The 14,348-nt window shown below is 32.7% G+C and overlaps 2 protein-coding genes and 1 pseudogene across 3 annotated transcripts; 2 read left to right on the top strand and 1 right to left on the bottom strand.

Moving 5' to 3' along the window:
- Positions 1-2,438: 2,438 nt before the first annotated feature.
- On the top strand, positions 2,439-6,112 carry LOC145636201 (uncharacterized). The gene is made up of 2 exons (XM_081687693.1): positions 2,439-3,430; positions 5,274-6,112. Exons 1-2 carry the CDS (start codon positions 2,943-2,945, stop codon positions 5,494-5,496), a joined length of 711 nt encoding a protein of 236 aa, XP_081543819.1. The 5' UTR covers positions 2,439-2,942; the 3' UTR covers positions 5,497-6,112.
- Positions 6,113-8,371: 2,259 nt separating this feature from the next.
- Positions 8,372-10,640, bottom strand: LOC145635075 (uncharacterized). Of its 2 annotated transcripts, XM_081686365.1 has the most exons (4): positions 10,503-10,619; positions 9,466-9,578; positions 9,211-9,337; positions 8,372-8,932 (listed from the first exon to the last, which is right to left on the bottom strand). In XM_081686365.1, the coding sequence occupies exons 1-4, from the start codon at positions 10,555-10,557 to the stop codon at positions 8,598-8,600; spliced, it is 630 nt and encodes a 209-aa protein (XP_081542491.1). In that variant the 5' UTR covers positions 10,558-10,619; the 3' UTR covers positions 8,372-8,597. The 2 variants fall into 2 exon arrangements, with proteins under 2 accessions (XP_081542491.1, XP_081542490.1); XM_081686364.1 differs by having other exon boundaries at positions 9,211-9,561; positions 10,503-10,640.
- Positions 10,641-11,168: 528 nt separating this feature from the next.
- On the top strand, positions 11,169-14,348 carry LOC145635074 (pentatricopeptide repeat-containing protein DOT4, chloroplastic pseudogene; annotated as a pseudogene).

Here is a 14,348-nt window from a genome sequence, read left to right as displayed (position 1 = left end):
TTATTACTACTACTACTACTACTATTACTATTACTATTACTATTACTATTACTATTACTATTACTATTACTATTACTATTATTATTATTATTATTATTATTATTATTATTATTATTATTGTTATTGTTTTTGTAATGACTAGCTAATTAAAAATCATTTGAGGAAGTTTAGGGAGTTGTCTGAAAGTTTAGGGAGTTCTTGCATTTTACCTGTTATTGAAGGTCAAACCTCAAGTGAGTGAGTGATTTGCAACTTTTGAAAGTTTAGTGAGTGATCTGCAACTTTGTGCAAAGTTTAGGGAGTAGTTGTGTAGTTTACTCTATTTTATTACTTTATCCAATTTCTCCTAAAACTCCGCGCATGGAGAAATGGAGCTAGTATTTAAAAACGAAGAGAGTACTTTCTTCAATTTCTCCTAAAATTCCACACATGGAGAAATGGAGCAAGTATTTAAACGGAGGGAGCATACAATACTATTTCTTCTACTATCTCCGATTTTTTTTAGTTACAACTTTGATATATTTTATCTCTCAAATTATACCTCAAAATTGCAACTTAAAAAGTTGGAGGTAGTAATAAACATTGGAGTAGTATGTTATTTCTCGCACATATGTCCAGGTAGTTCATGAAATGATCAAATGACATAGATAGATCATCATATGTGAAATAAAATAGTCAATTGTGTCATTTCATATAGGTCATTATTGCAACAATTTCATAATTTGTGTTCTGGACTATGCCCAAGCTTATAGTTCATGGTGTGAGTTGCAACCATCTAAGATTGTGTTATTGGGTTAGACTTGGCAATTTTGACCTAGATTTGATGACTCGAAAATGACCCGAAATTGACCTGATTCGACCTGATCCAAAAAAATGGAGTTGACCCGATCCTGACCTGATACCCGCAACGACCGACCCGAAGGTGACCCAAACCCGAAATGGCCCGACCCAAAATTGACCCAAAATGACCCGAACTAAAATTACCTTATAATTGAACTAAAAATGTCTTGTGCCAAAATAACTCAAATAATTGTTCATCTTCAACTGTAGCCAATCTCATAAACTGAATTGATAGTTCTTATTATAGCAAAAATAAAATATAAAATTATTAACATAACCTGATCTGACATACTTGATCCAAAAATGACTCAACCCGAAATTGACCCGATCTACATTTGACCCGAACGACCTTTTTTCCAGGTCTATATTGGGTGCACACAATCCATAATTGGTGCTATCAAGACGACTTTTGCCTTAAAATTAAGGAAAAGGATATACATAACACTTGTATAACAGTATAAGAAGCTAAAAAAAAAAAGAAATAATGGGAAAAGATTAACATTATTCCTAACTTAGAGCCTGTTCACATTTACTGAACTGAACTGAACTAACTGAACTGAACTGAACTGAACTGGACTGATTGGAGCTAAACTGAATTGAACTGAACTGGACTGATTGGAGCTAAACTGAATTGAACTGATTGGAGCTGAGCTGAACTGAACTGAACTGAGCTGAAATGAATATTTTATGAGAGAGAAAAATTAAGAGTTGAACTGAACTGATTGGAGCTGAACTGAACTGAAATTAAGTAAATGTGAACAAACTCTTAATTCCATTTTAGGAACTATATTTAATGCTTATACATGACCCTAGGCTACATATATCATTACACTAAAATTAATTTAAATTTAGTGAATTAACTCAATTAAGTGCTTATTTTTAAAAATTATTAATGCTTAAAACCTCCTAAATTAAAATATCTATTTACAGGTTTATTGGGATTCGACATCCATACACCAAGTTGTGGACAGAATCACCGTTGAAACATAAATTTCTCACATGGTGGACCCACCTTTTTTTTTATTAAATAGTTCTACTTATATAATATAAACCTTAAAATATTTGTGGAAGATCATCAACCATAAATTACCATATGAATATAAAATATTAGCAACTCCCTTTTGATTGATGTAACAACTCAACTCACAACTCACAAGATCCATAAAACTCCTATAATGGTATTAATTTAACTTCAAATTATATTCCATAGTCTTCTAATCACATTAATTATCTTTAAAAAGTTTTTGTCCTCCGAGTAATTTGTTTAAATAGAAAATTTTAAATCTTGAATTTTTGTTTCATACAAATAAGAAAATTGAAGTTAAAAAAAAAAAAAAAAAATTAACCCATCCCAATTAAGCATCTTAATTTTTTTTTGAAACACTAGCATCTTAATTTTCGGTATTTTTTATCTTAATAATTATATTTAAAATTTAAAATCAAAATTCCGTTTTTTTTTTTAATTTTTATTTTATTTATTTTTTTATGATTATAGCTAAACACCAAAAAAAAAAAAAAAAAAAAAAAAAGGAAAAAAAAAGTCTTGAATCCGTGATTGGATCCATACCTTTTTCTTTTACCATTTTAGAGTATTCGTTTGATTTCTTTCTTATCCTTCCTTCTCATAAAAACTTCCATTAAATCCCTAATAAAATAATAAAAAAAAAAAAAAAATTAAAACCAATATTTTTATGCTTAAAATCCTAGGTCAAGGCAGAGTCACAAAACAGAGGAGAGAGAAACAGAGAAAATTTACATTACATTTCTAAAACAGAGTTCCTTTCAACACTTTTAATAATCCAATAAATTTCACACAATTTTTTTTATTATTATTTGTTTTAAATTTGCTCTTTCAAATTTTAATAATCCAATAATTTTTACACAAATTTTTTTTATTATTATTTGTTTTAAATTTGTCACAGTTTAGAATTTTGGGTTTTTATAAGTTAATTAGAATGAGCTGCTCTGTTTTTGGTAAAAGTTTTGCATTTTATGTAAATTGGTAACGAAAAAAAATGATGGGTTTTGTGAAATTTAGCGATTCAAGATAATTTTTTATTTTATTTTATTTTTATTTTTTTGGGTTTTGAAAAGTATAAATTATGAGTGTAGAAGAAACTGTTGTTGAGCTTCAAGAAATTGAGAAACAAAATTCAGGTTCTTCAATCAATGATACAAGAGTCTCAGAAACAGTTATTGCAATACAGGAAAATTCACAAGATTTGAGTTGTTCACAGGAACCAGTTGGTGTAGTAGTTGTTGTTGTTGATGATGTTGTCAGAAACTCTGAAAACAGATCAAGTAATTCAGGGGAGAGTTGTGCAACAGGAATTGTGAGTGAAACAAAGGTTTCAGAAAATAAAGATAAGAAAAATCCATGGGTTGTTGCTGATGTAAAATGCGGAGATGGAGAAGTTTGTGATGGTGAATTGTTGTGTAGAATTTGTCATTTGAGTTCTGAGCAACCATGGAAGTTGCCGCTTTTCGCGGCGAAAACTGATCTTATAATGCTTGGTTGTGGTTGTAAAGGTGAACTTAGTGTTGCTCATTTTTATTGTGCTGAGGCTTGGTTCAAGCTCAAAGGAAACAGGTGATTCTGATTGCTTCTTCTCTAAATTTGTCCTTTTTTTTTTTGGTCTTGTTTTTTAATTTGTACTTGTAATGTCCTTGTTTCTTCACTTGATTTAGTATGTGTTTGTGTTTGTTGTTTCAAACTTGACCTTTTCAATTGATAACATGTTTGCATTGGTAAATCTATTTACTTTTGAGTATGCAATGTTGGTACTGTTTGACATTTAACTTGTGATTATTAGTAGTTGACTATTTTGCTTTGTTTTATGTGGAGTATTAATGACCTGTATCGAGTCTATCATTACTGTTTGGTGTTTACGGCGATGATATGCTTGGTAAAATCAATTGTTGATTGTTTGTAAAATACGTTCGAGTTTGTTTAGTGTTTGAGTTTGAAATTCAACTTTTGATGTTTGTAAATAACTAACAAGTTGTCACTTTGATGGACCTTGAGAGTAACATACAAGATTATTGTATGTAGCTTTATTGATACTACTTTTACAAGTTGAAGTGTTTAGTCAACAAAACTGATACTCCATATTAGAACAATTTGGTTAAGATTAATTTAAAACTATATTTCTGGCTTTTAATCTCACTTTTGACTAATTGCAAATGATCAATATAATCTATTGAATTGTAGATGCACCTTTAATTTTACTTTTTATTAGATCTATAATTGTAGATGCACCTTTTACTTTTTGTAATCTATTGAAGATTATTAGTCAAAAAGTATAGAATTTGAAGATAATAGGATTCATCCTAAGTCATATTCATAATGGACATGAAATTAGATAATTTCATTTCGACCTTAACTAAAATTGAAATTATATCGAATGACTGATCACTTGAATAAGATCCAAACCAAATTAGGCGTGAACCAACTTTGAACCGGGTCTAAACAACTAGTGCATCTCTATTTGAAGATAAATACTTTCACATACCAAACCTTCATGTTATCATTTATAAAGCATATTTAGTGTTTGAATAGAAGTGTTTAAGGTTTATCCTTTTGGAACCTTTGAAAGCATGTCAATGGTCTGTTCTAGACGGGGACGTCGTAGATTTATCCAGAATAACTCATACATGTTATTTTGCTTATTAATTAGGACATTAAAGTCAACATAGTAAAAAAGTTGATAGTCCAAATAAATTAAAGTTTTCATATGAAAGCTGGAAAACCGTGAACATGTAGTAGATGAAATGATTAAATGACATCCCTTTTTATCACAAAGTTGTTGCTTTGCTTTCTCATGAATAGATGTGTGTTCTGTGTTTGAAAAGTATTGGAAGTTCCACTTGCATACCTCTTTGTATAAGCAACTTATCACGCTCTTATGAGTATTATGTTGCGTAACAACTTCGGAATTCTTAAAAGTTGATCAACCACACAACAGAACATGTTGTTTTCATGAGTAGTAGTTTTCTTGAGAAAAATCACCTTTCTATCTTTGGTCTCAATACACTGAAAGTAGTAGTTCCAAAGTATCTCCTTCCTACAACAAAAAATGGTACCTTCTGTGCCCCTCGGTATGTTTTGTCGTGTTACAAGTCGTATTACAAGTATTACAGTACTACAATTGGATAACCTACAATTTACTCTAAGGCCTGATACAAGGCATCCCAACACGGCAACACCTGGTTTTTGCTTGTGTTGAGAGTTGGGACAATATTGGCAATATTTGTTGATGACTTTTATATGTAATTATACTTAATCAAATATGATAATAGTCAGATATTGTTTAAAATCCAATCAATGTAAGATATCTGCATTAATGTAGTTGCCGGTATATCTTTGCCCTCCTTGAGCTATACTAGACTTGTTGAAACTTGATGTTTTTTGAAATGCCTTTGTCATTGTGTAGGATATGTGAAATATGTGGGGAGATGGCAAACAATGTACGAGGGGTGGGGAACGAGAGCTTCATGGAGGAGTGGAAAGACAGCAGAATAAATGCCAATGCAACCGATTCATCAAACATGGGTGCAGAAGGATGCTGGCAAGGACAACCGTTGTGTAACTTTCTCATGGCATGCTTGGTCATCGCGTTTGTTGTGCCATGGTTTTTCCGCATTAATATGTTCTGAGTATGTACATTTTTTCTTCTTCTTAACCAAATAATTTCTTCTTTCCTAGCCGACTAATGGCTAAGATTTTGGTGAAGGAACGTGGTGAAGTATTGGAGCATTTATTCACACACACACATTTTTTACTTCTGAGATATGAGAGTTTAAGCTTAAGCATACATTCAGATATTTGTAATGGGTGCTTTGGATTTATGAACAACAGCAGGTTGTGATTTTAACTGTATAGTGGTATAGATGGTATTTGAACCCATGATTCGGGGTTACTCTATACTGCTCGCGGTATCATCAAAAATATACATGCCTGACTGAGATGTGAATATTGTTGCACACCAAATCACCAATGTCTTAAGAACTTGATCTAGTATACTGCATGACTCTGGGCTCACGATCCTACACCGGGTGCCATGCCACTTTCCTGCACGAAGTGACTCGTTCCTTGCTCTCCCTTGATTGACAGAATTACTACTTTATAGACGTTTACAATTAAGGGATAAAGCCATTGTACATATGAAGTGTAATGAAAGATCAATAAATCCTTGTATTCTTGCATAACTTCCTACAATACTCTGTAAGAGTGTTGATTCTATAGAAAGAATTTGTCAATTGTTTTGGATTAGTAGCTTAATTCATATCGCCTTTTTCTTTGCATCCAAAAGCAGTATTACGAATTTATGATGCTTTATTATTCCATGTAGAAGGTAGAAATAAACTCTTACAAAAGTGCATTATAAGCTAAGATTAACTATCTATTCACTATCACTAATCCTTCATTGTTCTTGCTTGAAATAACACAGAGATGTGGCACCATTCTCAAATCTCACTGATTTACTTATTATCACTCTAGTCGAACGTATTAACCATAAAATGAACTTAGATAGGTGCCTCTCTTTTTGTAAGGTTATTGGAGGAAGGGAGGTATAAGGAAGATAAGTTCATATACTCGTAATATAAGTTCTGATAAGACCGATAAAGGTTACTCAAGTTCAATTTACTACTAAAATGTGAGAACGTGACTAAATAAATGATATCCAAGTTCATTTAATAGCTAATAACAAGGTCTACTCCGTTTAGTCTTAGAACACACCGGCTATTTAGTGAAAATTGTATAGTACACCAGGGTGTACCATGCTCATGGTACACCTAGTGTTAAATGATGCATTTTACATTTTATTTGCAAGCTGTCAGTTTGTTATTTTAAAAAAAATATAAAATCAATCTCTTCCACAATTCATGGGATTTAACGTGATATTCTCCATTTTTACATAACTTTCAAAATTAAATTTCACCATATTTCAATTTCGAATTAAGAGAGAATAAAGTTTATAAAGAATTTTGTAGAGAGAAAAATACAGAGCAAATTATGATAACATTGTAATCGATGGATCGGAGAAGGTAATTTGATTTTATTTGTTATGATTTTAATTTCAGGATTTTGCTTATTAGGTTGATTATATTTCGTTATTATTTTGCACGATTATTGTAAAATATCGTTGTTTTTTTTTTTTTCAATTTTGATATTTATGAATTTGAGATCCATATGACAAATGTTGAAGATGATGTTCTTTTATTTTGTCAAATGTTGAAGATGGTGTTCTTTATAAATTGTAATTATGTTCGTCATTATAGTTATTGAACAATTATATGAATGTTCTTTATTTTTATCTTTTATGTTCTTTGCTTCGATGTTCTTTGATTTATTTTGTATTTTTTAATAATATATCATTTATTAATTCTCTATATATTTTTTTAATATTAATAATCACTAACTACATATATATTTTTTTAAAATCAGGATTGTGAAGGTTGATGAATATATTCTTTTAAGATTTCCTCTATTGATGATTGTTTTTCAGATCTAAAGAACATCCGTAATTTTTATTAAAGAACATGATAATATTATGTAATGAACATAACTTATATATATACCTACCACGATCCAAAGACAAAATTCAAAGAACATTTCACAATAAGCAATGAACATTATGTGACGATAAAAGTACATTGCAATTTTTTTTTTTTTTTGAAACAAATGTTAGGGAAAGTACATTGCAATTACAATAAAAAAAAAACATGGACAATTAAAATAAACTATCAAAAAATCTAATAAAAATCATTATACGATATAATTATGGGCATAAGGAAAAAGAGATAGTTTTAAAAAATAATTGTACATTACAAACAACTATAAAGTACATCATGTTTTATAATAATGAACATTATTAAATCACATATAGAACATCACAAAAAATTTATATATACCAACCTTAAAATGAACATTCTAACTATATATATATTAAAGGTGAAAAATATGAACGAAATAAAAAAAAAAATTGAAAACTAAAATTTTGAAAACGAAAATTTAAATTTGAAATTTAAAAACGAAATCTTAAGTTATTTTTTGGTGAAATAATTTTAGAGAATAAAAATTATTTTTTTTATAAAGAACATTATATAGTCGTATAAAGAGCCTCATAAAAAGTACATAGAATAATCATTAAAATAAATATTATAATTAATTTTTTTTAAAAATTGGTGAAAAAATATGAAAAAAAACATATATTCTTTTTTAAAAAGGGAACTAAATATAGTATTTTGGATAATACATTTTGAAAATGAAATTAAAATTTGAAATTCAAAATTCGGTAACAAGATTGGCTGTTTAGTCTTTGAGGTAACAAGATTCGGTAAGTTTAGGTTAGTTCAAATAAGTGATATTAAGGTGAAATGGACACACCTTTAGTCTTTGCTCGACCAATCTGTTTCAGACAGAGTACAATTGTACATGACATAATTTTCATCACTCAGTTACTAATTGACATAAACATTCAAATGGTATTTATATTTGTTTATCAGCCTTAACTGCTTAACACCAAGATACACAAAAAACCAATTATCATATCAACAAATGAACATAAATACAAGAATACACTTTCAAATAGAAAGGTATTAGTACAAAAGAAAGCCAATATTTCGAGCAACAAATGTTGCATGACAATGAGGCTGTATGAACAGAATCAGAGAAAGCTAGATCGAAAACCAAGATTGATAATTTTTTATCAGCATCAAAGTCAGCTTTACTCCGTTTTGTTGATTACTACAACCTAGGACTTTAGCAGTTTTACAAGCTCACTCTTCTTTAGTTTGGAATAACCTCTGATACCCCGTGCTTTGGCGAGCTCTTTGAGTCCACTGAGCTTCATTCCTTCAACATTTAAAGACTCTCGGTCAGATTCTGAGCTTGACTCCTCTTTGTTACTCAACTCAACTTCATTGCTTTGCAATGCTGTTGTCAATGGAATTGGAGACTTCTTCACGAAGTTGGATGGTGGACGAGTAAACTTTGTAGGAGGAAGTTCTGGGACATATATTGATTTCTCCTCACCGGTTTGTTTCTTGAGATTGAGCTCTTCACTATGCTTCAATTTTGAACTCTCAACTGTCAAAACGAGAAGATTTTGCACACTCACAGGTTAGATATTATTCAGATTTTGCCGTTGGCAGCAGATTGGTAAGGTTTAAATTTGTAAGATCTGATCTATCATAAACCAATTCAATTATTCAATCCAATTTATCTAGAGTAGGCTATGATAGTCAAAATAACATACGAGAAAAGCATTCTGCAGATACACCGGCAATGTTACTGAGTAACACTACATGTGAATACTTGCATACCTATCTAGTAGTGAAAAGAGGCTGAGATGACAACTAATTCACCTTTTGTTTCCCTGGTTGATTGCTGAAGAAATTCCAAAACTGAGGTTTCAACAGAAGAATCATCATCAATTGTTTGGGTACTCTTGCTATTATCCCCACTTCCTGATTCCCCTTCAGAGATTTCAATCTGTATGCGTTTCAACAACGCTATTAGTCTTTCCCTTCCCGAGGACTTGCTGTCAGATGTTATATGTGTTCTAAACTCGTCCTCTTCAAATGCTCTGCCTGAAAAACTTTTCCTGAAGGAAAGATTACCTCCCCAATTAGGTGTGTAAGCTCTGATGCTCGAGTTTTTATTATGAAATAATAGCGTCTTGCAAGATGCAACAGGCAGTAATCTGCATACAGTCTCTGCCAAATATAACAAGCTGCATCAAAAAATGATGACTCAGTTTTCAGTCCCAATTACGCGTACATTATTGAACCACAACCCCAATCAGAATTTGCAGCCTCTACAGATAATCTTTGAAGCTAACACAGCTGCAAGCACAATCATACTTATAATATAAATGGTAAAAAGCATGGAACTCGGAACTCGTCTATATAATCATCTCTGATGTTATTTGCAATACCTTCTTGTGTTCTTTAACATAGCTTTCAGGTGAATCACGGTACAATTTCATCCTTTCACACCAGAAATTATGTGAATTCATTTCAATTAACAATATTACCAACCCAAATTAAACAAACCAAATTCTCCACCCACCCTTAAAAGAAATACTCCATTGTGGTCTAGTGAAGGGGCATTAGGAACATATGGTTTTGGCAAGAATGCTAAAATTAAGGTGTTGCATAGTCCAAAACCGGACTAGAACTAGTTGGATCAAGCGATTTTTCCAAAGACTTTAACCAACTAAACTCGTTGACATTTAAATTTATTAATCATATTATAACTTCTTACTTTCCAATTTAATCAATGGTATGACAATTGATTTGAATAGCCTTAAATTTCATGTAATCAAAATATAAATTAATTTTATTTTTTGTTGGGCATTATGATGTTCTAGAGGATATAAAGAAGGGATTTACAAATTACAATCAGATTAAAACCCAAAATAGCATCATTTTCTACTACAAATTTAAATGCTATCACACTAGTTCAGATTACTTTATCATCGTGATTACGTACTTGTATTAATTTCGAATGGAGGGAGTGATATAAAGTAAAATAATTGTCTTTCATCGACACATGACATCCAATTTAGAATCACAAAGAACTATTAATACATAAACTAAATAGGAAAGAAAAAGCAGAGACAAGATTGAAATAGAGATAGAGAAAAGGTTAATACCTCCCAAGAATAAGGAAGTGGGATTGTTGAGGACAGAGAGAGCAATTGCCTCCATTCTCAGCGGATGAGATTTTCCACTGCCTGTAAGCCTCAATTTTTCAACTTAGTTTTTATGTGACCAAAATATTTACAATTTTATTTATTTATTTATTTTTTGTGAAGTTTTATATTTTGTACTAGTATTTATTACTTATAAAACCGAACACATTAAGGGTCTACTAACACTTACTTAATTTCAGTTCAGCTCCAATCAGTTCAGTTCAGTTCAACATCTAATTTCCTTCTCTAATAAAATATTCATTTAAGTTCCGCTCAGGTTAGTTCAGTTCAGTTTATCTCCAATCAATTCAGCTCCAATCAATTCAGTTCATTAAATGTGAATATGCCCTAAGATACTATAGAGTTGCCGTAGAAGGTAAAAAAAAATGTTATTTTGATTGGGAGCTCCTTAACAAGGGTCTAGGCAACCCAATAGAGAGGAGGAGAGTTCTTGTGCAATTACAAATTCAAATAAACTTCCGTGCAGTTAACTCGTGGACATACAATACATTTTTGCTCATTTTTTTTCTCTAACACGAGACAATACACTTGTGTTCGATTAGATAAAGTGTTGGGTAGAATCGAGATAGCATATAGAATAGTAAGGTAGAGAACATTGACAAACTCCTCTCTTTCTCTCTTACTACTTCCACTATAATTATATTTCCCCTAGTATAATTCATACACTACAAAGTTGCCCAAATTACAATGTTGAAATCAACACTCAACTAACAAACTTTCAATTTCCCCACATTTTCCCGCCCTCATTATCCGCCATGTCAACCATGACAAACACCTTGTGGGTTTCTCTTCTTCCTCATCAAAATCAAAGACAAAATGCCATCAATCATATCAATAACCCTAACTTATTCTCTAAACCCAGTTCAATTAACATTCCAAAATCATCAAATTCAATCTTATCAACCCCTGTTAATACCTCAGTTGTGCTGAATAAAGCAATGTCAACCGAACTCACCGATTGCAATCGCAAAATTCGGCATTTTTGCGAAGCAGGAAAGCTTTCAGAAGCTGTAGATTTGCTCTGTAGTTCACCAGCATCAGAATTGGAGTTGAGTACTTATTGTTTAGTCATCCAACGTTGTGCTGAGCATAAATTATTGCGTGAGGGTCGTCGAGTTCATTCAGTCATTTCGTCGAACAGTTGGCAGGCAGACAGTGTTTTGGGTGCAAAATTAGTGTTTATGTATGTAACTTGTGGAGATTTAGTAGAGGGTAGAAAAATCTTTGATGAAATTGCTAATGAGAAGGTTTATTTGTGGAATATTTTGATCAAGGAGTATACGAAAGCCGGCGAGTTTAAGGAAGGTGTATATTTGTATAACAAGATGAAGGGGTTTGGTGTTGAGCCTGATTCATATACATTTTCTAGTGTTTTTAAGTGTTTTTCTGGATTAGGGTTTTTGGAGGAAGGTGAAAAGGCTCATGGGTGTTTGTTGAAATTGCATTTAGGTGGTAATACTGTGATGGTGAACTCGCTTATTAGTTTTTATTTCAAGTTTGGGAGGGTTGAAAGTGCACAGAAGCTGTTTGATGAATTGCTTGACCGAGATGTTGTAACATGGAATTCTATGATTAGTGGGTATGCGTCGAATGGATGTCCTTGGAAGGCAATCGAGGTCTTTCAGCAAATGATTTGTGCTGGTGCATTGCCCAACTCAACGACGGTGATTTGTGTTCTTGCAGCTTGTGCAGATATTGCTCTTATTAGGTTTGGTAGAGTGGTTCATGGTTATGCAGTGAAAACTGGTTTTCATCAGGATCTGACTTTAAACAACACATTACTTGATATGTATTCGAAATGTGGCTATTTAGATTGTGCTATTAGAGTCTTTGAAAACATGGGTGATCGAAATATTGTGTCATGGACTTCCATGATGGGTACATATGCACGAGAAGGTCGTTCTGATGCTGCTGTGAAGCTGTTTCATGAAATGAAAAACAAGGGTATTAGACCTGATGCCTTTGCTATGACTACCGTGTTAAATGCTTGTGCATCGAATGGATTGTTGGATGATGGGAAGGAGGCACATGATTATATCAAAAAGCACAATATGCAGTCAGATTTATCAGTCTGTAATGCTCTGATGAACATGTATATAAAATGTGGAAGCATGGAGGATGCTGAATTAGTATTCAGTCAGTTGCCTGTGGTAGACACAATATCCTGGAATACTGTGATTGGTGGTTACTCAAAGAATGGCTTTCCCAATGAAGCTCTGAATTTATTTCTTCAAATGCAACGTGAAGTGAAACCCGATAGTATAACCATAGCTTGCATATTACCCGCTTTTGCAAGCCTAGCCGACTTGGAAAGGGGCAAACAAATCCATGCCTATGTGCTCAGGAACGGGCATTTTTCTGATCAGTATGTTGCTAATGCACTTGTTGACATGTATGTGAAGTGTGGGCGTCTAGCCTTTGCAAGATTAGCATTTGATAGGATTCTTAGCAAGGACTTGTTCTCATGGACCATAATGATTGCCGGATATTGTATTCATGGACTTGGTAGTGAAGCTAGTTTCACCTTTAAAGAGATGAGGAGTGAAGGGATTGAACCAGATGAGAATTGCTTCACATCTGTATTATATGCCTGTGTTCACTCGGCATTGCTTGATGAAGGAAAAAGATTTTACCTCATAATGTCAGAGGAATGTAAAATCGAGCCCAAACTGGAGCATTACATTTGCATGGTTAATCTCCTTGCTAATGCTGGTAGGTTGACAGAAGCATATAAATTCATCGAAAGTATGCCACTGAAGCCTGAAGCTGCTGTTTGGGGTGCTTTACTTCAAGGTTGCAGAGTACACAATAATGTCAAACTAGCAGAGAAGGTGGCAGAACATATCTTTGAGCTTGAACCAGATAATGCTGCATACTATGTGCTTGAAAATATTTACGAAGATGCCAAAATATGGGAGAAGGTTGAATGGTTAAAGAACAGAATTAGCCATCTCGGATTAAAAAAGAATAAGGTTTGCAGCTGGATTGTAGTTAAGGAGAAGGTTCAAATCTTTCTGGCAGGAAATCCTGCTGCACACCCAGAGTTCAAAAAGATTGACACACTCTTAAGAAAACTAAGAACTATGATGAAGAACAAAAATGTCTCTCAAACAGCAAAATATACATTGAGTAATGCAGAGGAAGTGAAGAAGGAAGTATCTCTTTGTGGACACAGCGAGATGTCAGCTGCAGCCTTTGGAGTGTTGAATTTGGAACCAGGGAAGACCATACGTATCACAAAGAACTCAAAAGTCTGCCACGAATGCCATGAAACAGCTAAGTTCATGTCAAAAGCTTGTCGTAGAGAAATTTTATTAAGAGATTCTCAGCGTTTCCATCATTTCAAGGATGGACGTTGTTCTTGCAAGGGTTAATGTCAAGGAGACTATTATTTTAGAAAATTCCCAACTTACAAAAAATGCCTACAGAGCTTTTTTCTTGTACAAGCCGCCGTTCTATGTAGAATTTAGAGTACAGGAGTCAGCAATGATCAAGAGAAAAATGCATCTTTCACCACAAACTGTACTAAAACCAGTGCTAACGGCACTGCCCCTAGTCCGGATTGTAACGCGGCATAACACATTAATATTAGAATCAGCCTACATTGATCAGCATTCAGGAGTTTTGAATGATACAACTAAAAACGTGTAACAGCTGCAATTTGTCTGCACATACTTGGCAATAATCTTCCGGAGGAATTATTTGGCAGAGAAGCCGTTATATAAAAAGGTGTAATTTGTCTCTCTGCAGTCTGCAGCAATATTATTGTTTAGAGGCTGATAACTG

Source organism: Chenopodium album, chromosome 6 (genome assembly GCF_948465745.1).
Source record: "Chenopodium album chromosome 6, dcCheAlbu1.1, whole genome shotgun sequence".
Classification (NCBI taxonomy): Eukaryota; Viridiplantae; Streptophyta; class Magnoliopsida; order Caryophyllales; family Amaranthaceae; genus Chenopodium; species Chenopodium album.
This window is presented reverse-complemented; position numbering and strand designations above follow the sequence as displayed.

Coding starts and splice junctions, on each gene's coding strand:
- LOC145636201 (XM_081687693.1), top strand. CDS start 2,943: ATGAGTGTAGAAGAAACTGTTGTTGAGCTTCAAGAAATTGAGAAACAA. Junction 3,431..5,273: donor TTCAAGCTCAAAGGAAACAG/GTGATTCTGATT, acceptor GTCATTGTGTAG/GATATGTGAAATATGTGGGG.
- LOC145635075 (XM_081686364.1), bottom strand. CDS start 10,557: ATGGAGGCAATTGCTCTCTCTGTCCTCAACAATCCCACTTCCTTATTC. Junction 9,562..10,502: donor CACTTCCTTATTCTTGGGAG/GTATTAACCTTT, acceptor TATATTTGGCAG/AGACTGTATGCAGATTACTG. Junction 8,933..9,210: donor ATCAACCAGGGAAACAAAAG/GTGAATTAGTTG, acceptor TCGTTTTGACAG/TTGAGAGTTCAAAATTGAAG.